This window comes from Cydia strobilella, chromosome 12 (genome assembly GCF_947568885.1).
Source record: "Cydia strobilella chromosome 12, ilCydStro3.1, whole genome shotgun sequence".
NCBI classification, from domain to species: domain Eukaryota; kingdom Metazoa; phylum Arthropoda; class Insecta; order Lepidoptera; family Tortricidae; genus Cydia; species Cydia strobilella.
The window spans coordinates 12,718,798-12,743,443 of NC_086052.1; the positions used below are offsets into that span (position 1 = coordinate 12,718,798).

The window sequence follows — 24,646 nt, forward strand, 5'->3', positions numbered from 1 at the left end:
TAGTGGGAAGAAGGTTCAAACAACGGGCTACGACCACTGATGGGCGTGTTGTTAGGCTTGTATCATGTTCTTTGAACTTGCTAAAAAGCGTTATTAGAAACCAAATTTCTATCTATAAAGCATATATGACAATTTTATTTGATATCGCGGCATTCAAATAACGAAAACGATATAAAAAATAAAACTTCTGAAATAACTTTCGGCAATCGTTCAGGAAAGTTTTAAAGAAGCCTTGAAACCGTTAATTCTACACAAAAGTTTGGAAACTAATTTTAAGAAAGGATATTTAAAAACAAGTATTTACTAATTAGGTAGGTACGATGCCGACTTTCAACAAAACGTAAACGTATTGACGGAAACCACACCGAAACGAACTCCTATGACGTCGGCGAGCATTCAAACAGCTGCCCCAAATAACGCACGTTGAGACAAGCTACCTATGTATTAACATTGCACCACCGTTTACGAGACTTCAGAATGGCGTTCGATTAATGGAATAAACGACAAAGAGCCGGTTGCGAGTCGTAGGCGGAAGCTTCGGTATCTAAGGCATCTAGTGCCTAACCTAAAACAGATAAAGCTACGGAAATCTATTATATTCTATCTCTGGTTGTTCCCTTATAATCGAGGATCGTGGTCAACATAACCCGAGTTGACCACGCTTTTATCTATGCTTGGAGGTCGGACGAGTCTTACGATGGAGTAAAATTTGGAGGTATTTCAGTATTTCTCGAGCTAGCCGCCAGCATTCCCGATCAACTTATCCAGGCTCACATTATTCTTTTGTACTCTATGTGGCCCAGATGAAGGATTCGCTGATGGCAAATTGTAGATGTTATATCCTGCTTATTGTGACCACGTGTATCACGTTCACGATTAAGAACAATTGGGAGATGTAATAATTCTGTTTCATCATTTCGTTGTAGACCATTAAAAGGCTAAATAGTAGGTAAGTATGTTTGACTAGCAAAAGTTAGTAAAAGTTAATCTGATCTCATTATATGAATCGTATACGATACACAATTAAATGTAAACAATGCGTTCATTGCAGCAATAAAGGTGTTTTTACATTGAAATAAATTCCTTTCCATTTCGTACCCAATCAAGTGTTATATTACCTTGCATCATGTCTCTGTTATAAATTCTAATCATGCTTGCGATATGTCTATGGCGTCCGCGGACGGTCTACTGTCTTATTCACAAATCATATTTACCGTCTAGAATAACTTGACATAATGTTAAAGACAACTATGTGTAATCGAAGTTCACGCTTTTACTGGTTTCCTGAGATGCACCCTTTAAGCGTTGCGAGTATAATAGCGTACTGCACGCGAATAGTCGTCGATTATGCACATAACTAGAATGTAAATCACTTCGCATTGATGATCGAATGTACGTTACATTGACGCCAATGAAAATGTATTGATTGCTTAATTATTTAACCAGCCAGATCGTCAGGTAATGTAAAGCACGAACCAATGTGCAAATGTTGTTTTAAAAATCCATGTAATACGCCAAAAATCAGCTTTACTAATGCTACAAAACATTACGGTATTTTGCAAGTTAAAATAAATACAGAACCGTGTACACCTGCAGCACATTTACGAATATTTTAAGGATAATAAATTTTCATATGTACTGGTAGTGGTGACAATTCATTCCCAATAAATGTAAGATAGCAATTCTAATATTGTACTAATTGTAATAGTATAGAATAGGTATAACTGTTACATATATGGGCAATACTTTGTCGCCATTCTCCCCTATGGTGTGCCATGGTTACACACTTGTAAAACAAAACTTGTAATATTTCTGAAATGGGCCCCATATAGTGCGTAGAGAAAAGCAAAAATGTGCAACCGTCAAATCCTATCAAAGGCCCGTTTGTCAAAAGCTTGTAGCTTGTAATACAAGCTTTTGATAAACGGGCCCTAGGTCTTATTTGGCTTCACGCTGAATAAGTACCTACGCGATTAATTTTTCGGGTACTTTTAATACCTTCCTATAAACATCTATCGACTAACCCACTGAATCTACTGTGAACATCCGTAATTTGCTTCTTCCTCGTGTCGTAGGTAGGTATAGCGGTTAGAGATCATTGTAGAGCAAATGTGTGGTCATTTTAGAATGCAAGATTTACGCGCATTTACATATGTCAGTACAGTAGGTACCTACGCCACCTACGGAGGTCACGAAGAACAGACGTTTATTTCAATTATCTTGTCAAAATGTAAAGAAATAATCTCAACGTTCATAGCCTGCCCCTGCGCTGCTGTAGGAGAATCTAACTTCATTTCTATAGGTAGTATATTTTATTGATTTAAATAACCAGCTTGCGGGATGGACGCGTCAGTGGGTAGATTAATAAACCTAATAATGCTAACGCCAGAACGCCACAGTTTTTTTACATAATAATTTTTAACCTGTACCTAATTTTTTCCTCAAAAGAGACGTAGGTGGTACTGATAAGACTGGCATCCGCTACTAGCGGCAGATGTCCAGAAATAGCACAATTTAATCTCATTAAATTTAATTGCCAATGCACAATTGTCTCGAGTACTTCGGGTCACGCTGACTCAGGCAGGACTAGCACAATTTGCGTCAATAATATGTACGCATTCTTCGCCTTATTGCAGTGCAATAAAGTGCAAAATTGTAGGCTTATATTTGGAGGCGAATGTACGGTATGCAATCAAAGTTCGACTAGTTTTAGACGTTAATACTATTAACATAAGGGCTAAAAGTGTATTGGGTTTACATTGACTGATTGACTACAAACACGCCTGAGTTGCATACTTAGAGGAATCACTTCTATGCATAGGGAGACGCGGGTTGAAACGTTAATAAGGATGGCGAGCAGACTTGGCTCTTGTATTTTTTATTATGACTATTGAATCAATCAAAGCTTTGGTTACTCATGTTGATTAACATTTCAAATTGGAAGGTTGGTCAGTTCTATTTTGATTGAGGTCAATAACATTTTAACAGTTACTTTGGTTTGCTTACCAATAACATGCATGCATGGTTTGGTTTGGTTAGCAATAGTCCTTTATTTTGTTGACTTCAAACAAGGAGAACTATGTAAATTCATGAATTTATGTAAGTACAGTAAAACTGAAATATCAAATTGCAACAAAATGCTACATCCCTAGCATAAATTTAGTTTGTTTATAAACTTGTAGTTTTGTAGTTACTGTGAAAAATTAAGCAGCTTGATTACAAAAAAACCTGTAATGAACGTATTAACTTAGAATATCTACCTACCTAGCTAGAATTTACATGTGCTTCATGTGGAACAAAATTGTGATTTTTATCTTAAATCAACAGAATTTAAAGAAATTACTTCCATTTAATCCCTTCCTGAGGTTTTGCCAAAATGTGGTTGGAAAATGTTGCCCTAACTTAAAATTTAAAATAAATATTATATAAAATGAGTATTGAGAAACATCAAAGGCATGTTGCCCTAACTTAAAATTGAAAATAAATATTATATACAATGAGTATTGAGAAACATCAAAGGTGTATACCTAGTTACTGGAGATAAATCCTTGTATATACAGGCTCCAAATACTGATAAATTCTTATCAATTGTACACTCACAGATTAGGACTGTTGTGATACTAGATTAACGAGATTCAATGAAACTGCTTGTATAGCCCAAATATAAATGTTATATCAGTATCTATTAAAAATCCTTAAGCATAAGGACTCCATAATATACCTGAGACTATATTCTACGATGAGATTTAGCCAGTACCCAGCAGTATCATATATAGTCTGGTAATGGTTGTCTATTTAGATTTATCTAAAAGAAGGACCCATATCAGGTAAATTACGTCCAAGCTCCCTTCAATAATACCTTGCAGTCAAACTGCAGAGTAGCTACAAAGTCTATCAACTGTTATCTAGGGATGCAAGTTCTAATAAACTCATATTGTTAATCAATTGAGTAAGATATGGTAAAGGTAGAATGTGTGTGTGTGTGTGTGTGTTGAATTTTTAGTCCTAGTTAACCTAACATTAAGTAAAATTGTCAACCGGTTATAACACTCTTTGTTACAACTACCTACTGTTTTTGGTCCCCGCGATACAGGCGCGCCTAGTGCGGGTACCAAAGTTAATCTTACACGAATTGTAAACTCTTAGTTAATAAATATTTTTTCTTTTTTTTTTTTTTTTTCCGATCCCATGACGTCTCCCATACGGCAATGCGGGTAAAGCCGATGTGGGTTAAGTGGGTAGGACTTCTCCCCCTTTTCTCGCTATGAGAAAGGAATGGGAGATGGGAGTCCCACATAACCCCCGACGCCTCTCTAGGTCACAGGGGGAATGCGTAACAGCATTACCACATTGCAAAAAAAAAAAGGGTGTGCTCCCGGGCAGGTTATTAGGGTTTATATTTCAACAGTAAATCATATTATTGGTTTTGTCTTATTCATAGTCCACTCATTCAATTATAAGATATACTTTATTACTACATTTGTAATATATTGGAGCAAACAAGGTGATACCAAATTACTTTTGTCAGGGAGTTAGTACTTGTTAAAAAATAAACACCCGTGTGCAGATATTAAATAACAAGTCTAAAATCAGCTTTGTAAATAAATTAACTAGTTTATTAGACTTCGTGGTACACTAAACCACATTCCATTTTCATTTAAATTATTCCTTGTTTAGCAAAGTTGAATATGTGGTGGATGGAATTACCATGGCAATGTACAAACAATTTGATAATAAGGAAAAATAATAGGGTAAGTGGTATCTACACCAAACCACAATTTATAACATGAATGACTATTTGTTATCAATGAAAAACCCAGATAATCAAAATTATATTGGTTCAGTAAATGCAACGAATCTTAACAGGTTTAATAAGAATACAGCAGTGACACAACAAAGCAAACACATTCAACGAAAAGTATAAGCCAAAAATACACTTGTTTACTATGAGATTTTTGATAGAAGATGTTTAGTGTCAGTGACCTGAGTGCCAATATTTTTAGAACAGTCAAGTGTTTGGGAATACTTGCCTTGACAGGTTGCTCCAGGGTGACCCTTCTCTCTTCAAACGGCAAGGAGTTGGAATGTGGAACGAACACCGCTTTCGGCACCCCTATCTCCTGGTTGTTAGGGGGCTCTGGACCTGGTGCCCAGTTGTAATCCATATTTTTGATAGTACTCGTGTTGTACACCGGTTTTTTAACTTTTCGCTTTGCTATCACCATCGCACACAGCACTCGTCAGAGCCCGCACCCGCGCCGCGCACACTCTCCGTCGAGACGCTCATCGAGGATCCTGCCCGACTACTCAAGCGCTACCAGGTGAAAGGTCTGCTCACTGCCATCTTGACGGTCAAACGATAATTATCCCAAATTCCCAAGACAACTTATTTATCCTTCGCGAAATGATTACGCTGAACTTACGCAAACACTTATTTGTAATGAAACTTGATTCCTTTCGTCTAAGTACGGCCGAGACGATAAATATAAAACACTAAATTCTTCAATAAACTAACAAAATATACTACGCTCGAATCGAAATCGTTCTTTTAAGAACTCATAGTGCACATTTGCCCAAATATAATTTAAAAATAATTTTAGTAGGGCGTCAATCGAAATAGTCGTTCGAGGAACTTACGAAATGGGCGCAAGATCGGACATTTGTTTTGGGTAGGTAGAGTAGGCAGTGTAGGCACGTCTCAACGTCTCGTACTTCATCTGTTTAAAAGGTACTTTATTGTCCAGTACTTCGTCAACCGAATATGGTAGTACCAAATACCTCATGATGTATAATCTTCTGAGCTTTTTTTATCAAAACTATAAATATTAATAACAATTATATATACCATAAAAATATTTTAAAAATATGGAAAGAATAACACTTGTTATTATACATAATATTTTTTATAAAAATCTTAAGATAATTATCCGTTGAAGCTGTGACTATAAAATACCCATTAGTGCGGTCTTATTCGGTAAATACCGATATTTTCACAAAAAATCTTTATTGTCTATGGATTTTACCTCACCTTCATGTTTTGTTTATCTGCGTTAAAAGTATTGCCAGGTTGAAAACATAGAGCTTTTGCTCTTTGATCATAGATGGCGTTAAAACTTCAACACGCTAGAAAGCAGAGAAAAGAAAAATCGAAACTCGACAACGGCTTATTGAGCCATTGCAACGAACGGTTTCTGTCTCGGGTCTTGTGAAGTGTGTTTGTCAGTGATTTATTACGAATAAGTGCAAATTTAAGTGTTTTTGCGTTTTGTAAGTAATTATTACTTAGTTTTGTTAGTGAATTAAGATTTAAGTGAATCTACGTTGTGCCTTGAATGTTTCTCCGTCCGTGTTATGTGGTCAATATGGCCGTTCTGTTACATTATTTGACTAGTTGTACAGTTAGTTTTATGTAGTAATTCCCGACACTTGTTAACAACTAAGTATTGTAAACAAGGAAGTGTCGTAAAATCGTTTATATTCCAAAATTTCATCGCATGGTTGATGTGGCAAATTGACAGATATTGACGTTTAATTTCTGATTCTGAGTCACTGCAATGGTCATTACTGCATTTTATCATTTCAGAGAAATTCAAATCTAAACCTAGTTGGACATTAGACGCAACAATATTTGTACTATTGCCATCGCAATGGTTTTTTTATATTGACATCTAAACTGTCGTAGATACAGTCCTTTTAAAGTGAAACAGTGACCTTAGTTGGAAAACATTTGACTATTTTGATTATTTTTGTTGTAATAAAGGACTGCAGTGTGTCCTTATACAATTATGGAAAAACATTTACAACGCAACATTTTAAAATCATCTATATGCTTCACTTCCTTCTAATTAGTAACACTGTATGTAATATTATTATTGTCTTGAAAATGTTTCAAGGCATGAATTGAGTGGCACAACATTTTCCTTTATTAATAAATATAAAATATTGATAATTCCTTATAATGTTATAACCGTTGATTAAATTTGAATTCAATCTTTTTGATTAGTTAAGATTGGCCAAATTTGTGGATTTATCCTTTTTTTTATTACTATTTTATAGTAACCTAAACAAAATAATGCTTGGTAATGAATGATATCTACTTAAACCAAGTTTCAATATAGTTGTCATATATATATATATATATATTCTAAGCCTATTCTTATCAGAATGCCTACCTACTTGAAAAATATGCCATAAATAAATACCTATATGTACCCAATTGACTATAATGTTGAGTAGGGTAGGATACATCAAATATATATTTGATTAGGTTACTACTGATTCGTTCACGAAAACAGGTGCCAATTGTCACCAGCTGTGTGGCTGGTGTATCATCTTCCAATTTTTAGCAACAACCGCAACACAAAGACCGATATATATTATAATATGGCATATTGTATGGCATGCTTATGTGTGTATCTACCTGTAATGTTAAAGCTTTGAGATGGATGAACCAATTTAAGTGGTTTTTAATGCAAAATCTTATTGACAAAATGGTTCTTTAAGATAATAAAAATAGCCTTTATTATTGTAGTATACAATTTAAATTTAGCTAATTTTGCAAACAAACAAACTTTTCCTTTGACATAGACATTTTGGCAGTCTACTTTTTCTTTTCTATCTGCTGAGATAGAATCAGTGGTGGTGCAAGACTAAAATTGAATGTGGGCAAAGTACATTTTGTGAGGCCCCCTGGTGGCCGAATTATGCATAAGCGCATTAACCATTGGAGCGCTAGGTCACTCGGACCGCAAGGCTGTAGGTAGTGGCCCATGTTGCCGATGCCTAACGCCACCCCTGGATAGGATATATAGCTTGCTAGATTATTTACCTACTAACCCTTAGTCTGCAGTGGGTTAGGCTTTTCCCAAAGGGGTCTGTAATGTGGAAATAAAAACCTATTTTATTATTAGTAACCCTTAGTGTCGCAGTATGCCTGAGAATGCAATTAAACAATTTATTAAAAAGAAAGTTATCCTTTCGACAACTCAAAAATACCAGTACACTAATGTATGCTACCTGAAGGCTTAATGAACCATTTACACATAGTTAGATATCAAGTTTAGGAAAATAGACTTAATCATTAAGAAAATTGATTTGATTTATAGTTAAAAAAATATTTTCCCATACATAGTTTAGGAGTTCATTATACTTAATAGGCATGATAAAAATTTGGTGTCTCTGATACTGCTACTTTTTTCTCCTTGGCTAGGTATATCTAGGTTGTGTTTAAAACACAGTTAATTATACATTCATCGTTCTACATTATAAGCATACATATTTAATGTCATTACCGGGTCTAACACGAATAAAACCTTTTTTCCAACGTTCCAACTAACATTTATATAAAGTAATTATCAATATCTCAATTGACATTTTGCTGGGACGTCAGTCTTCTGGGACAAGGTAAAATAATGAAATTTAATCGCTTTAGACCCGGTAATGACATTAATTATGTGTACAAAACACGAGAGTTTAAAGTCTTATAAGCTTACATCAGGGTTTTTGGTGTGAGAATGATTTCGTGTATTTATAATGCTGTTTATTGTAAAATAATTACCAAACTATGAATTAAAAATAGGTAGTAAGCTGCAAATGTGCTTATAAATGGTTTTTCTAGTTTTTACCTCTTTTTTTTGACTAGTGTATAACATTCCCGCACTGAAAACCCCGATGTATGCTTTTAATCACAGGCCGGAATTCTTGTGGCAGTTTGAATTGTCACTCAGGGACTCTCATTTACCGACTTTTTATATAGCACCTATATGGATGTATTAGAATACAACATATTAAAAAAGATTTATAGTACAGGTACCTAAATAACAAGCGGTCTTATCGCTAAGGAGCGATCTCTTCCAGATAACTTTTGAGTACTTGAAAGTGCAAAATAGGGATGTGCAATAAAACAATAGAAAACTTAATAGTTATTAGTTTCACATTTTATTACTTTAGTTCTGTGTTGTTTTTCAATTTCACATTCAGTCTGTTTTAGTGCTAACAAATATTCCATTGGTTTCTTTACAGAAGAAATAAGTGGTCATCTGTTTCCATATTATTTGCTTAAATTACTTCTTTTACAGTCAAATACCCATTAACTATTGTAACTTTTTAATATTTTGTGTTCTACATTGTATTGATATTGTGTATCGGAAGTCGATAAATGAGAACTCAAAAAATGCCACAATAATTCCAGTCTGCTTATAATAATAAAAATGAAATCTCTATTTCTATGATTATAGTTTTATCATTGTATTTTAATATCAAATAAATATCAATTTAATAAAAATCTGTATTAATCAAAAGGTTGAATTAATTTAGGTACCTAACTACCTATAACAATTTCCTTAACTAGTATCAAAATAGGCGTAATAGGATTTCAGTAATTCCAATCAAATTTAAACCTGAAGCAATAGTACTAAAAGGTTACAATTTCAATGTGACATATTTATTTAATCATGCCTAAAAGTAAAGCTTGTTGTCAAATAAACCAGTTTGTCTTTGTTTTATCGAGACCTAATTGGATCCTAAAGTAATATTGCTAAGGTTCAAAGTTCAATAACACAGACAAACTATGCCTATAAGTAAAGCTTGTTGTATTAAACCTGTTTATCTTTGGTCAGGTGTGATAATGGCCACGGCGCTCCCGCCGTCTCCCGCGTGAAACAGTAGACTAGTGCAGTACCCGGGCCCGCCGCAGCACCCGACCACGATGAAAATGGTGTTGTCTCAACGGCAACGAGAGGAGTTGTAAGTAATTACTTGAATATTTTGTGTGTCTTTTTCTCTGAATAACTACTAAGGGGTTTACTTTAGGCGCCAAAGCGTGTGGACGTTTTCAAGTATAACCAAAAACCTAATAAATTTAACAGCACCATGATTGTGCAGTTCAGTTCAGACATTAGTATTTGTCGTAGACAGTATTAGATCTAAATTCATTAAATACACGCCTGTAAGCATCGATGACTGCTTTTAGTTTTAAATAGCATTTTACACTACGAATTCTACGGGTGGCCAAGTTATTGTGTGTAGATGCGTATTTTTTTATGCTGCATTGAGATATTGACATGTGTTATTATTACGTCATATACTTTACGCAGTTTCTATCTGCGGAAACTTGTAATCGGCTTACTGTTTCTATGTTATTACCCAACTTGTTACTCTAGCTGTAAGTTTTCCTAACAAATAAAATAAATAAATAATTACTGGTTCGTCTTTACAAACCTAGGCTGGAAATAAAACGATCGATCTTTTACAGCATGTAGCGTCTTTGGGTTTTATTTATATTTTGGTTGTAGAATTGACGATGCAGGCTCTGCCTCCCTTAGTTCGTTTATTAAAATAAAACTGATATCCGTTTTTTATATTTTATGGAATAAATATTCAAAGACCGTGCCAGGATAAGCTAAGTTAATTTTCCCCCAGCGAGTTTTGGCTTTGAACTTTCGATTTTTTTGTTAGTATTGTGTTTTGCCATTACTATCCGAAGTGGGAGTCACTCGCGCAGAGTGCAGAGACAGCATAACGTCCGCAAAAGACCATGGCCTTTTGACCTAAACCTGGCTGCCGCGTGTCTACGTATTTAACTACTTTATTTTCCTAGCTTTATTTAGCCCGTCGTTATCATTATCACTAATTATACGAGTATAAACCATTGAGTACAGAGTGGATTCCAATATTGCCATTATGTTTGCCGACTTATAGGTACATAACGTGCACATATTCTAAAAAAAACGACTACTTACGATGACTGAGAATTCTTAGCGCTTAATGTGGTGAATCTAAGCTTCACCTTTAACATTATTTTAATTTTAATCGAATACAAGCACTATTATCTATCGTTAAACTAAAGTTGTTGATAAGAAGTTATTTTGGTCAGCTACGTACTTGTTTAAAAGCTTGGCTGCATGATGTTGATTTTTATTAAGTTATGTAAGTAAAAATTTAATATATAAGCTACTCTAGAAAATCTACTAGGAAACCGCGCAACTTCTTACCTACCATCTGAAATAATTGGAAATAATACAAAAGCGTATCATTTTCGGCGCCTTGGCGCTCAAAGGATTAGCACAATAGGATAGAGTATATCTAATATAAAAAGACTGTAGAAATACTACAGTTTCAATGAATTCGGTCAAGCAAATAGTTGCGCGGTAGCAAGGTCGTGTCTAACGCAATCTTACCGACACTTTACTGGCACTGGAAACTTTCGTTCCCACCGTATGCACAGCTATTAGAATTAATTAGGCCAAACGTTTATTAGGTTTTCCAACATCCTGTATTCAATATGAACCTAAATACAACCCAGATTTTTTCTACATAAATGCCTCGGATTAGGACTCTTCGAATATTGGAAGTGTGAAATACACCTGTGGGATGCGAACCTGAGACCAACAATTCGTACTTCTGATCTGGTCACTACTCTACCCTTATATTATAAGATTTATAAGGCTAGCAGCGTCGTTATTTTATTAACACAAGCTATTCCAGTAATTATAAATGTGCCTTTATAGTTCTTACGCGAAGATACAGAGTAATTGAAGATTACTCATTCCTATGTGAATCGTTTTAGATCGGTAATAAATGTGGCCCGCCGGTCTGTTAAAAATGCCGGAAGGAAACCGTATAACCTCCTGATACGATGATGATGATGATGACATAAGTAAAATGTGTTGTCTATAACGTCATCTAGTAAATACTATCAAGGAATATGATTTCTGTGTATTTCGTACCTTGTTGATTGAATATGAAAGCCGCTAGGGATCTCCAGGGCCGGATTTCCGCATAGGCCCACACGGCCTGGGCCTAGGGGCCCAGGCAACCTAATAAAGGTTTTGAGATGGAGAATGGGGCCCCTTTAAATTCCAAGTGTCATACCAATTACCAAGTGCCTAGGGGCCCTGGGTCTCTAAATCCAGGCCCCGGGGATCTCTTATTATTGTCACTAACGAGGTGGTACGGTACATAAAACTCCTTGACCGTATATCACATTTAGGTATCTGTAGTGTTTCAAAAATTTGGTATAGGAGCCTAATTAAACAATTAATTACCCATACTTCTGCAACAGTCATATCGGATGTCAGCTAAAGATGATACCAAAATAAATGAAATGCGAAATAAAATAGTAAATTTTACCATTACATAATTAGATAAGTATTTCCTATACACACCGTGTTTTTTTTAAATTTCCTTTAATATCAAGGGTGCATTCCTGAGCTTAAATCAAGTAACTTTCTCAAAGACACCGGTATTCTAATTAACTCCATTTCGGAGGTAATCATTTTTATTTTTTTTGATAATGTCCCTACGACCGTGTACACTTGCCTTAGGGCCTGTTTACATATTGATTAGTGTTTAGTACGAGTTCATACATTTGCTACTAAACTTAAGTATTATGTCGGACGATCGATGTTCGAAATGACATTGATATGTCACTGTTTTCAGTTGTTTGGTTGAGTTAAATGTAATGCCCGTGTTACAATAACGCTATATGCAACATTTAATTACTTTTGTAAAACAAAATTAACTATGCCATTTAATTTTCTTAAACATACTCAAACATACCCCGAAGTTAACGGAACAGTGTACCTATATTTGACTGTATTTAAAATAAATTATTTTAAACTATGCATGAAATAAATCACCAGAAGATTAATAGAGAAACGTAGACAGCAGTTATTTTTAGACACAATTTCTATTTTAAAACCCGTATAAAACTATAAAGAGTAGGTAATTTGATTGTGACGTCACATGCTAGTGTTTCATATAAATTCCATAGTAGCAAAATCGTTTTGACAGTAAAGTTCGAAAATAGAAACTGATTTGACTAGTAGTCAAATACCCTACTCAATAAAAACACGGTGTATACATATGTTTATAGTAATTAATATTGTAACATGTCAAATACTGTGAAAACTGTAAGCTTTATCTGAAAGTGATACATCTATTACCGAAGTCGGAACAATTCTAATAGAAATATAAGCACAGTTACGTTTGTATAACCGCATAACGACTTACTTCCTTCCGCGTCTGAGTAACTGTCTGCGTCATTCCTAAGTGCTCAGTATTGATTTAAAAGTGGGAAATACAAGATATCTACATTTGACAGAGAAAATCCAAGGCATAGAGAAATTGTGTCGAGAGAAATGTAATAAGTAGGTATCTTATCTTAAAACCCCAGTTTATACTTAAGACTGCGTCGACCGTCCAGTGGCGCCCTCATTATGGGAATTGGGTTTTCTAATAAACCAATTATTTTTTGTATAAATCAGTATAATAATATTGTAGTCCTACTGATTCCCCAACCTTTGGTATATGTCACATAGTTTTTTTTTTGCTTTATCAACTAAACGGCAAATGGTGGCCACTGGCCACTTCTTTCCGTTTAGTTACAGGATAAAGTCAATAGTAAATACCTACAAAACTATATCACATAGATCTAAAATTGTGGAAGGGGTCGGCCATTAATTACATCACACAAAATTTAGATTTTTTAGACCTTATTGGCGCGACAGTATTTTGCCCGCGAGACCCGTCTTTTTCTAATTGTATTAATTAAAGAGGGACGGGTAGTCTCTCTTGCGGGCGAGATACTGTGATGCTGTCGCGCCAATCATGTGCTAGCCCGGCTGGTAGCCAAGCCAAAATGACAATAGTTGACAGAAAACGCCAATCGAAATTTAAATAATTTATAGGAACAGTCATGTGAATTTTCGTGGCATCTGTCATCCCGATGAATGTTTACTATATGTTTACATTTGACGTTTGTCGATGTACGATTGCTATCTTGGCTACGCCCCCTGGCCCGCTTAGTCACTTATCCTAGAAAGTATGAATACAAATCACGGGTGATATGCCCAAGGTTGAAATTGGTATAATTACTTTTAAAGTGCGACAGAGGATAGTACTCGTTACATACTACTTAAAGAAGATCTATTTATTAGCCTTGTCTGTTGAATAATTAACACTTGCTGAGACAAACTACGCACTGTTCGAGAGAAATTGGAATGTGCCTTGTGCGAAGCTAAATTGGTGTGATAGAATTTCGCTGCAAATGTACTGACTTTCAATCATGATTTAATTATTGATTTCACTATGATTGGAACGTACATTAAGATATTTTATTATTTTAACATTGTAGGACAACACACCCTTTAAAATAAACTCTTACCAAGAGTTACTTAATTCCCTTTTGAACACTGTTTATCTTCATGATATTCATAGGGTACCCTCCAGTCAACACCAGTGCGGGCTGAAATAGCTTACTATACTTGTATTTTTACCATCTAAGATACCAAAGATCGGATTCGATAACAGGGTATTGCGATTGCGACGCTTGGGTGTGAAATTGCGATTTATCTCTACGGAAAATCTTCACTGATTTTGCTACTTTAGTCTATTGTCGACTGGGCGATTACGGGGTCGCCCGTTCGCTCCGTCGACCTTTGAAAGTAACAGTGTTCTTATAGCGCCAAGCCGAGTCGTTGAACTCTGTGCACCTTCCTTCATTTAGGACTCAAACGCACAGATAGCGGTCGAACCGACACGGAAGGTAACTTTTGCAATGTGTTAAAGAAGTCACATACTGAAAACTGGACAGTCTCACTTCCTGTCCAAAGCTCTATACCTAGCTACAATATAACCTCTACATTACATAAAAGTTCGAATAATATAGAGGTTACCGCCCGGCGTCTGTGCGTTTGCAGCTTTTTACCTCGACTTTCTTCATCTACCAAGAAATCCCATCATCTTTACTCGGTACTGTGGCGTTTTTGAATCCCATAACCTTAGTTGGACCGTTGATTACATGTCATGAGCTGCGTAACTGAGCTTTAATGACGCTGATCACGAGATTCTTACGTATGTATACGGTTTTCAATAGCTATCAATGAAGCTAACCTGTGTTTACTGGTAACAGAAACTTTTACTTACATTTTGGGACATTTGTAAGTCGAAAGTTGTGTAGTCGTAAATGAATACGTGTCAACACTGCTTATAGACAATGGCCTTACGTCAGGTTTGCCCAACGGTTCACTTACCGACTGGTTTGGTTACAAATGTTACAATACAACAAACATGTGAGAAAACCCGTGACATGAACAGATGCTGACACTTTGCGTACTTAATAAACTTGTAACTATCAAACAACGCTATCAATTTAGACAACTATTCTTTTAATTTATTTCGTAATACTTGGTACTTATTAAGATCCTCAATGAGATCCTTATAGGTAAGGTCAGACGCGCATGTCTAATTTTCTATTGTGTTGTGACCTAAAATGCCCCGGCATTCCTTGACATACCCTTTGCCTCAGCGCGGTGAAAGGAGAACCGCGAGCACCATGATGTCTAAACAAAGATGTGGCCACGCCATTCACACGCTATCGTCCCACAATGAACAAATTGGACGTTTTAACTTGTCAAAAATATATGTCAAGTTGCGTAAGCTCATTAGAGAAATGCGATCAAAGTATTAACGTGATTTCCATAAAAGTGCCGAGCCCGGACAACAATCTCCTAATACGTAAGCCATTGCGTCACGACGTGTATAAGGTCGATCGGAAAGCGCTCAAAACGCACCATCTTTTATCAATTTTAAACTGCACCCTCTTCGTAGATTGCTCAGATTCCGCCTTCCGTTTCAATCTGCTACGCAACGAATCGGGGTCGTCGAACGCGCCTTGATTAAAAATAACGATCACGAATTAAAACTGTAACATTTCGTTGAATGGATATGGTCCGCGATACTCTTAATTCCGAAGATCGCCGAACCACCGTTCTAGCCACGCGTGCCGGTTGCGGAATTTGAACTTTTTGTTTCGTTACAATAATAACGTTTTAGCCAAGTGTCGGAACGCAGCTTCTTTCGCTATTAAATTAAATGAGGCCCGAATAATATATAAATAACTTATTTTACCCGGTTGTTTGAGCCCTGTAACCATGACAGAATATTTATTTATGCTCGTCTACAAGCAGGTGTCTCTTGACCCTGAAGATACCTCAAGTTCAAATTTCCGCACAAACGCTATTTGTAAAGTTACTTATAGAAAGTATTAGCTACTGAATACTTTAAACAGCATTTGTATTAGTAGTTTTATTATTTTTGATACAATAGAAATTAGATTGGACAAATGAATAGATTGAGTAGGTACTATAGTTTTAATTATTTTTCCTGTAAGAAGTGCCTTATCATCGCCTGGGATACTCGAGATAATAACAGTGAAAGTGGGTGGATCAAAAGCAATCTTATTCAGTGTTCTATTGAATTGAATTAAACGATAACGGTCTCGAAATTCGTGTCGTAGAGGCCTCAGCTATCTGGGCCAAATCGAGAGTTGTACATTACATTTGAACACCCAAACAACAACAAAAAATCTCCTTGCATCATACCATATAATCATAATCGATCAACATTCAGTTTTACATTTGAATATCCGAACAACGACAAAAAGTTGCATTACGTCATACTTTATGGCCAAAATTTATCAAGATCATAATCTCGCTCGTGTTATGTAACGTGTTATCAGTTAGAAAGCTGCGCTGAAGTATGCGATCTAGTAATCATTCACCTACTGAAGTCTGCGTGTGATGACAACTGTTTATAAATATAGACCAAAATACTCAAGTAATAACCCAGGTCGCGTATTCTTACATAGCAGGTGATTCAGATGCTTAGCTTTAGCTCAGGACCCGTAACAATTATAAATAATCGGAGAATGCATTTATTCTGGTCTGTTTCACTGAGCAAGTAATAGCATCCCAGGTGGTCCTAAAATAAATTACATCAGTTACGCGGTACCGCGGACCTTGAAAAGTATCATGTGAGGATTCTTAAATAGGTACATTCCTCTTGCACACAACACAAACGTATTCAATTAACTGGCTCGTATTGAATGCGAATGAATCATCGTATCACAGAAGACGCAAGTAGCATCAATGTCAACCTGCTCTTTACGGACCATTCTTTTAACGAAGGTTACCGTTGTTATCAAAACAATCTTGCCTCGTTTCTGCGGTGAATTGTAGTAACAAGTTTTGGGAGCGGCACGAAAATACTTCCTCCAATACACAAACTTGATTATTTTACTTATAAGGGTTATAAGTAATTTAAGCATTTTTTCGTAACTTAATTGGGGATATGAATAGGTATACTATGGTATAGATCAGTATAGATAGATACATAAAATACCCTTTATTGCACACCTCTATAAAAGATACAATTTCAAATTTAAATACTTAGAGGCAACCAACAGGCGGTCTTATCGCTAAAGAGCGATCTCTTCCAGACAATCTTTGTGTATCTTGTGTAACGGAATTAGAGAATTGGGTATATGTTTTGTCTGTACCGCATTGTAAAAAAATGCTATAAATATTTTTGGAAAGAAAATGTACGAGGAACTTTCGCAGTAATAAGATTTGGTTAACCTTGCGGATTTACCACCGACGCAGCGAACGCAATTTAACCTAAAGTTTTATAGCTCATGGTAGAAGCCGGTCGTGGTCGTGAAATGAGGCATGCAACCCATTATAAGGTCCAAGACCCGTTGGCTAAACAACTCGGTGGATCGCAAGGAATGCAGTCTTCGCCGGCGCCGTTTTGCCGCTACCTTAAGCGCTATCTATACATTCAGCTTCTGTAGTATACAATAACGTACCTACATTTTCTAGTTGTGTACAGTTGTAGATACACGTCCCTATACTGTACTGCCTCACACTACTTATAAGCTTGTAAATTCTTGCTCGCTCTGCGTCTGCACTGCTTTGCGCCACGCCTTACTTGTTTGCAACGTGGAAGTATCTCCAATGCTCTCTTATTTAAATTTATTGCTAAACACAAATTGAAGGTTTTTCTTATACCAAAGACAAATCAATGAGAATATTTTGTAAATTAAATGGAAATCATTCGGGTGTGCAGTTAGCCAATTTATTAGTTTTGACGTCTAAATTACTTTACATAATATGCATAATCGTTTACGAAATTCAATGTTTTATTTACATAATTTTGTGAAACGTGCACACAGGCGCACTTCTCACTCACTACATACAAAATCCAATCTGTAATGACGACACAATTACATAAAAAATGACACACGTCAAAGACAAATCTTGCAGACGTCGATCTCTTTTTGTGTACGGACGAGTCACACTCACAACACAACACGCAGCGCCATAGGCACAGTTGTGCCTATGCCTGGCAGAGGGGAAATAGTGCAAATGCCGTCTCCCTTCCGTGTTGCTCGAAGCCCTTTAATAATAAATTCGTTTATTGACAGGCAAGTGACACCTATAGAAATGTTACATAAAAATAATTCAACTAAATACAAAGAAAAAACAAAAGTTAATAAACATATAATAAAAATTAAAATAATACTTGTTTTGTTCTGTAATATCTTGATGACTTCGTTGGTTTTTTTATACAAAGATTTTGTCAACTGTATCCTGACTAACCAATTGTACAGTCAAGGGCATAAATATATATTTTTTATTCCCAAAGTTTCAAAAATATGTGTACGCTCTTACACCTTAGACAATAAAAACGTGTTCACATATTTTTGGCCATTTGTCTGGATCGATATTTTTGCCTTCGATTGTACAAATAAATACTAAAAGGACTTACTGAGGTAATAAGGAAGTATATGTATATACAACTTAGATAAGACGACTAAGACGAGTGTAAATAAATCTGACCATAATAGATAGATGACTCTCTTATTTACTTTAAAAGCCGTCGTTGTTTTGAGCAATTGTGAGTCCACAATACGCCAGCATGACAACAAGATATTAAGTAAACCACTTACATAATTGAAAAAGAACATGTAATATCACTATCAGTGTTTGACCTATCCCCATCATGAAGCGTTGATGGCATTTGGCGCCCCTCTGTTTTTCCAATTTCGCCTCAACCCCCGATGTAACCCCATTTATCATTAGCGGGAAACCCTACGACGGCATGACCGTGAGTTACTCGATATCCTTATACTTTTTAGCATCACGCATGTTTGTTTTCGCCTCTAAACGTGGATTATCTGGTATTTGTTGATAGTAGTGAGTGTAGTGACATGCGAGTGTCATTTAGGAATGTGTATACACGTTTACTACGATTCAAATCGCGAATTCTTAGTAAAGAAGTTATCCAATAGGTACTTTTTGTTTAGCTTAGGTATACCGGTACTAAAGTTGAAGCTATACATTTGGTTGGTTTTTCTTCAATAGCTGTTTTGAATTGAGCACCTGCGCTCAATAAAATTCTATTGAAACAAGCATGCCGGTGGTAATTTATTTTTAAGGATGCCTCGCCACTTTACACAAGTAACCTATGCGAAATTGCGATTCAGTGAATTAAATCTAAGCTGCTCTGTTGTACGAGTACCAAATCAAATAAGTATCTCTTGAGGAATCCGCTGATTACTCGCATCCGAAGGACCCCAGGGAAGGTTGTCCGGACGAGTCCGTGAAAAGGTTCTCAGCGTGACGCACTTCGCTCTGGCCTGGTATTGTATTCCCATCATACCTTTAGCTCGCGAGAAATCGCCAAAACAAACCAGTATAATGTAACTTCGCGATCAATGAAAACTAGGCGTAAATTAAGATCACACTATCGCAAGTACGAACGTTCTCCTGCGGTTGGTAAGTAATGAGAATAACTTCACTGACGTTGCGGCGCCAACGGGGGGCGATCGATACAAGCAAATCGCGTAGGCGGCACCACCACCCCCACACTAGAAAACTTATTCTAAACCTTACCTTCTTCATCCTAGGATTTTCTCTTCTTTGCTGGGCATAAATAGACGACAGCTGATTTTTTTAATAAACCCCATTTTATGGAGCCGTTTCCAAGGCTCTATGCGACTTAATTAGAAATCAATTTATTTAAATTGTATTACGCCTCGTTTTTGTTTGGGGTGGAAATCCCGAAATATTTGAGGAAGGTGCTGCCCACGCATGGTTTTGTTTCGTTGCGTAGGTTCCTAATTCCTATCACATTTATTAAGCGTAGGTAATTCTCATTTGGTCCCCGAGGACATACTTGACATAAACGTTTACGGCGTCTAACTCACAAATGTAATATCAACAGATGTTTAATAGTCATCCTGCAGATTAAAATTTTGTTAATTGGATAGAATTAGACACGCGTAATATAAACTTTTTTGTCAAAAATACTTCATAGTATTAAAAAAAAGTTCATGTACTATAGGATGAAGCTATAAAAAGTTTGCGGGGTTATAAAGGTCTATTAATATTAATCCTAAATCATATTCTGTTTGAAATCGAAATGCACCACTTCACAAGTGGCTCTTTATTAGCCAGTATAACCACTACATACGTACTACTTTACGCAGAACCTTTTGTTTGAGCAATGTTAATTCCTTCCCGCAACCTCTTTATCGGGATGGCTGCGCAAACATTACAGAAACACGCGAGCCACACGCACTCTTTTGTCTAAAACATTTTTAAAATTGTTCAAATGTGAGGTCTTACGCAACTTCACAGTAGCACTAACTAAATTTTCATGTCACGTCCCTATGAAAATGAGCTACGTGGTTCTCATACGATGGTACCAATAAAAATTGCGATGTTCCCGTAGAATTGTTTAGTTTTACTTCATTACGCTTGCAGGCTTGCCGTTATACGTCGTTTGGGGTACCTAAGCTTTATTATTTGTATGTTTACGTGAAGTATGTATGTGACTCGCGAGTACTCGTACGAAGGATTTCATTTCATACCAATTCTTATAAATAAAACCATTCCTTGTTCGTCTTAAATTATTTATTACAGTTTTAATCTATAAAACGTTCATTTTCACATAGCGGCAATGCGTTCATAAAATCCAATTACCAAAGTGATTAAGGTAACTTGCAATTCAAGAAGAAAAACGGTTATATTACAAACGAACTTATAAGCGTCTAGCGAATTCACGATTCACTAGACTTTTACATAACTCGAGGATGCAGTACTTAAAATAGATTGCGTTTTAACTTATTGCGTCTGATTTAATTATGAATCGGTACAATTATCTAGTAAACGATTGTTATTAGTCTTTCCACTCTTTCCTCCAAGAATGGAAAATGGAATGAAGAAGGAATTTCAAGTAGGTATATACAACATGCAACTAATAAAAAGCCGGCCAAGTGCTAGTCGGACTCGCGCACGAAGGGTTCCGTACCATTACGCAAAAAAACGGCAAAAAAATACCGTTTGTTGTATGGGAGCCCCACTTAAATATTTATTTTATTCTGTTTTTAGTATTTGTTGTTATAGCGGCAACAGAAATACACCATCTGTGAATATTTCAACTCTCTAACTATCACGGTTCATGAGATACAGTCTGGTGACAGACGGACAGACAGACAGCGGAGTCTTAGTAATAGGGTCCCGTTTTGACCCTTTGGGTACGGAACCCTAAAAAAGATCGTAACATATATACCTATGTGTGTATGAATGAGGAGACCAAAAAACTCGTGAGGGTGCGAACATGATTTTCGATTTCCTGTAAGGAAATAAAGTTTCAGATCGGATTCAGAGAGTTGTACCTACCAACGCTCATCTATTTTGACTATTAATTTATGAAGAGTATATTCATAAAACACGAGCGTCAACGTCTACCAGTGTTATGTAAGTTATGTTACATTTAATAATATTCAAACGTGGTCGCATCGCCAATTTGAAATACTAATCGATGACGAACGTCACGTAATATCAAGGTAATGGGGTTGTCGTGTTATTTTCGCTAATCACACTTGTTTACGATTCATTCAAGAACCGCTATTTAAACAATCTTATCGCACGTTAGTGATAACGTATCAAATTTTAGGTAGTAACTGTAGTAAGAATGAAAACGAAACGTATTCCGGGACTTGTGTAACTTCAAAAGGGTAATGTCCACTAACGTCCACTAATTGTAGCCTATTAGGGACTTCGCGGCACTCTGCCTTGTTTAAAGGCCTCGTTAATGCAGGTGGTAAAGAGTATAAAATGCTATTCAGGCGGACTTTGTTTTTAAGATCATTTGAAGTAACTTACACAAATTAACTTAAATGCCACGTCTTAGATACCTGACCGTCTAGCATTAGTTGACGCGAGTCCATACCGCAAGATGTATAGAGTCGCGCGCGAGAACGCAACTCATGCTAGCAGGTCTGAGGTCTTTACCTGAAAATGTCACGCTTCTTTAGCATCTAAAATCATAAAAGTAGACGATTTATATCTGGTCCAAACATTTCGTTGTACTTCTTAGCTTTAACTAGTAAGATTAGTCGCTAGATTGAATGCAGCTAAAAGATATTGAATGTAACAAAATTCAAATACAGATTTGAGAGATTTAATTCTAGTCAGGCTTTATTTTGACCTATCGACAGTGTCGACCGAGCAATATATTTATATCAAAATGTTACTAATGTATTTTTCAAATAAGAGGCAAGTTACTGGTACTAAGTTGATGCGTCTCTAGTTGGTGTCCACATCGTAACAGGGCAAAGAGCTCTTAAGCTCACCTAATAGACTTAAAGGGCTCCTAAGCTCCTCGCCCTTTTGTAACGTTATAATAGAGCTATATATATTTTAGTTAGTGCTTATACTAGCGTAGGAGCCTTAGTCCCTACAGTTGTACTAACATCGGAAATGTGGCGTGAAAGTTATTCTCAGGCGGTCCCCGATCGACCTGCCTCTGCCCACGAAACCACTTTCGCTGTACTAACTGTAACAACCAAGGTTGTGTGGCCAGTGCACCTATCAGAACAGTAAACATTACCCTTAATCGTCGTAGCTTTCGATTACACGTTAATAATATGCCGTCATCACTTTTAATAGTAAACCTTCGTCTTGTGACAGTCATTGATACAGTAGTTACTACGCCTTAAGCGTTTCGACAATCTAAGATTGGCTGCAATTGCAAATTTCCATGTCGCATGTATCTTGTAATCAAGTAGCAAGCATGCATCCATATCCTATGGAGTCCACTTATTGTTAGGCGGACACTATGCTTGTTTGTTTTTCTTCTTGCAGTGGCAAAATAGAAGCTTGGAACTGGAGTGACGACTTGTAAAATGTATTTATTTTACCAATAAAGATCTGTATACCTATAGAGTCTACTACTGTAAAATTGATTGTGTTGTGTGTTGTATGTGACTCTTTTAAACCCGATCGGTAAATTTCGATCACATGACTCCCAGGAATTCTATTACGCAAAGTATTATCCAATATCTAACCGAGACATTGATTGTTTTCACTTCCAGAAAATAAAAGATTCGCCTGATTGGTCCCACACGTACAATAGGCACCCGCGAGATTGATTGTCTTTCGCGCCGGTTCGGTTTCTCCGGACGAACTAACGCAATAACAACCAAGAAATTATCTCTATTCAATATCCGAGGGTTATACGTACCACCGCTACTATAAACTTCGCTTTAGAAAGGTCAGGAATTGAGAAACGCTTTTGATATTGCCGATTACAAATAATTCCATTTTTGGGGACTATTTTTTTATTCCAAAATGGCTTTCCCAATTTGTCGCTTTATGTTTGTAGGTACTCCCCACCCCACCAGTGGAATGTACTCTATACATTAAAACTACAGTTCATTATTATAGCTAATATTTATCATGTAAATGTCATCTGAAGTTAGCTTAAAATCGTATTTTTAACCGAATTCAAAAACAAGGTTGACTACATTGATTTTCGCAGACGCTAAATGCCGAGGATTATCAGTTGCGTAAAGACAATAATCGAATTACGCTTTGTATTAAGTGATTAGCGTTTTTCTAGCTTCTTTAGCGTGGCGTATCATTATCATCTGCTATATTTAACTATATATAAACCCTGTGTCATTGACCCCGGGCTTGTATTAAACTACATGACCTTGTGCTTGAAGATTGCTTAGTAATTTGACTTATTTGTGATATATATCAATTAGTGCAAATATGTTTTCTCTGCTACCATAATGCAATGAGGAATCGTTCTTATTGACCACTGACAAGATTACTGTATGATTTGATGAAAATGTCAAGTACTATTTTAAAAGGTAAATACTAGGTAGGTTCCAGATAATAGAATAATAAAACATTAATCCATGAATAATGTACAACAATATTACTAAGGGGTCACACGAATTTCTAGGTTTTCCGGTTTTTCTTCAATGATTAGATTAGATTAGATATATTTATTTCTTAAAGAAAAAGGCACAGTATTTTACAAAAAGGGATAAAACAAAGTCCCACTAAAAGTTTCACTAAAAGATCGTCAACTTAAGATTAGAACAGAAATTAAATAATAGAATATAAAATTAATAAATAAAACAAATGTCACAGAAAAAGAGATGTCAATGTATACATACCTAGGGCCAACCTAGGTATTGTTGAAAGTCAAGAACAAGAAAAAAAAACAACATAAAACAAAAATATTTACAAAAAAAAATACTAAGATATAAAGTAACTTCATCAGAGTTTATATCAAAATAAAAATATATTAAATGTCAGCGATCTTAATAGCTAGAATATTAATGGCAATGTCAATTCATATCAAATTAAATTAAATGTCACAATAATAAAATAGGTATAAAATCAATATAAAATATAACATAATAAATTATTTCTGGCTATATTCTTTAACTGAATATAGCGACATTTCTATTAAAAGTTCTTTCAGTTCGTGTGCAAACTTG

The 24,646-nt window shown here is 35.9% G+C and overlaps 2 protein-coding genes across 2 annotated transcripts in view; one reads left to right on the forward strand and one right to left on the reverse strand.

Moving 5' to 3' along the window:
- LOC134746162 (sarcolemmal membrane-associated protein) overlaps nt 1-5,702 on the reverse strand; it is a 57,201-nt gene extending 51,499 nt beyond the window's left edge. The window contains exon 1 of the mRNA XM_063680466.1: nt 5,031-5,702. Within this exon, the coding sequence (XP_063536536.1) occupies nt 5,031-5,225 (195 nt within the window). The 5' untranslated portion in view covers nt 5,226-5,702. The remainder of the gene's footprint in view (nt 1-5,030) is intronic.
- Nucleotides 5,703-6,111: 409 nt separating this feature from the next.
- Nucleotides 6,112-24,646, forward strand: part of LOC134746193 (lissencephaly-1 homolog) — a 38,356-nt gene continuing 19,821 nt past the window's right edge. The window contains exons 1-2 of the mRNA XM_063680520.1: nt 6,112-6,267; nt 9,618-9,744. Of these exons, the coding sequence (XP_063536590.1) occupies nt 9,707-9,744 (38 nt within the window). The 5' untranslated portion in view covers nt 6,112-6,267; nt 9,618-9,706. The remainder of the gene's footprint in view (nt 6,268-9,617; nt 9,745-24,646) is intronic.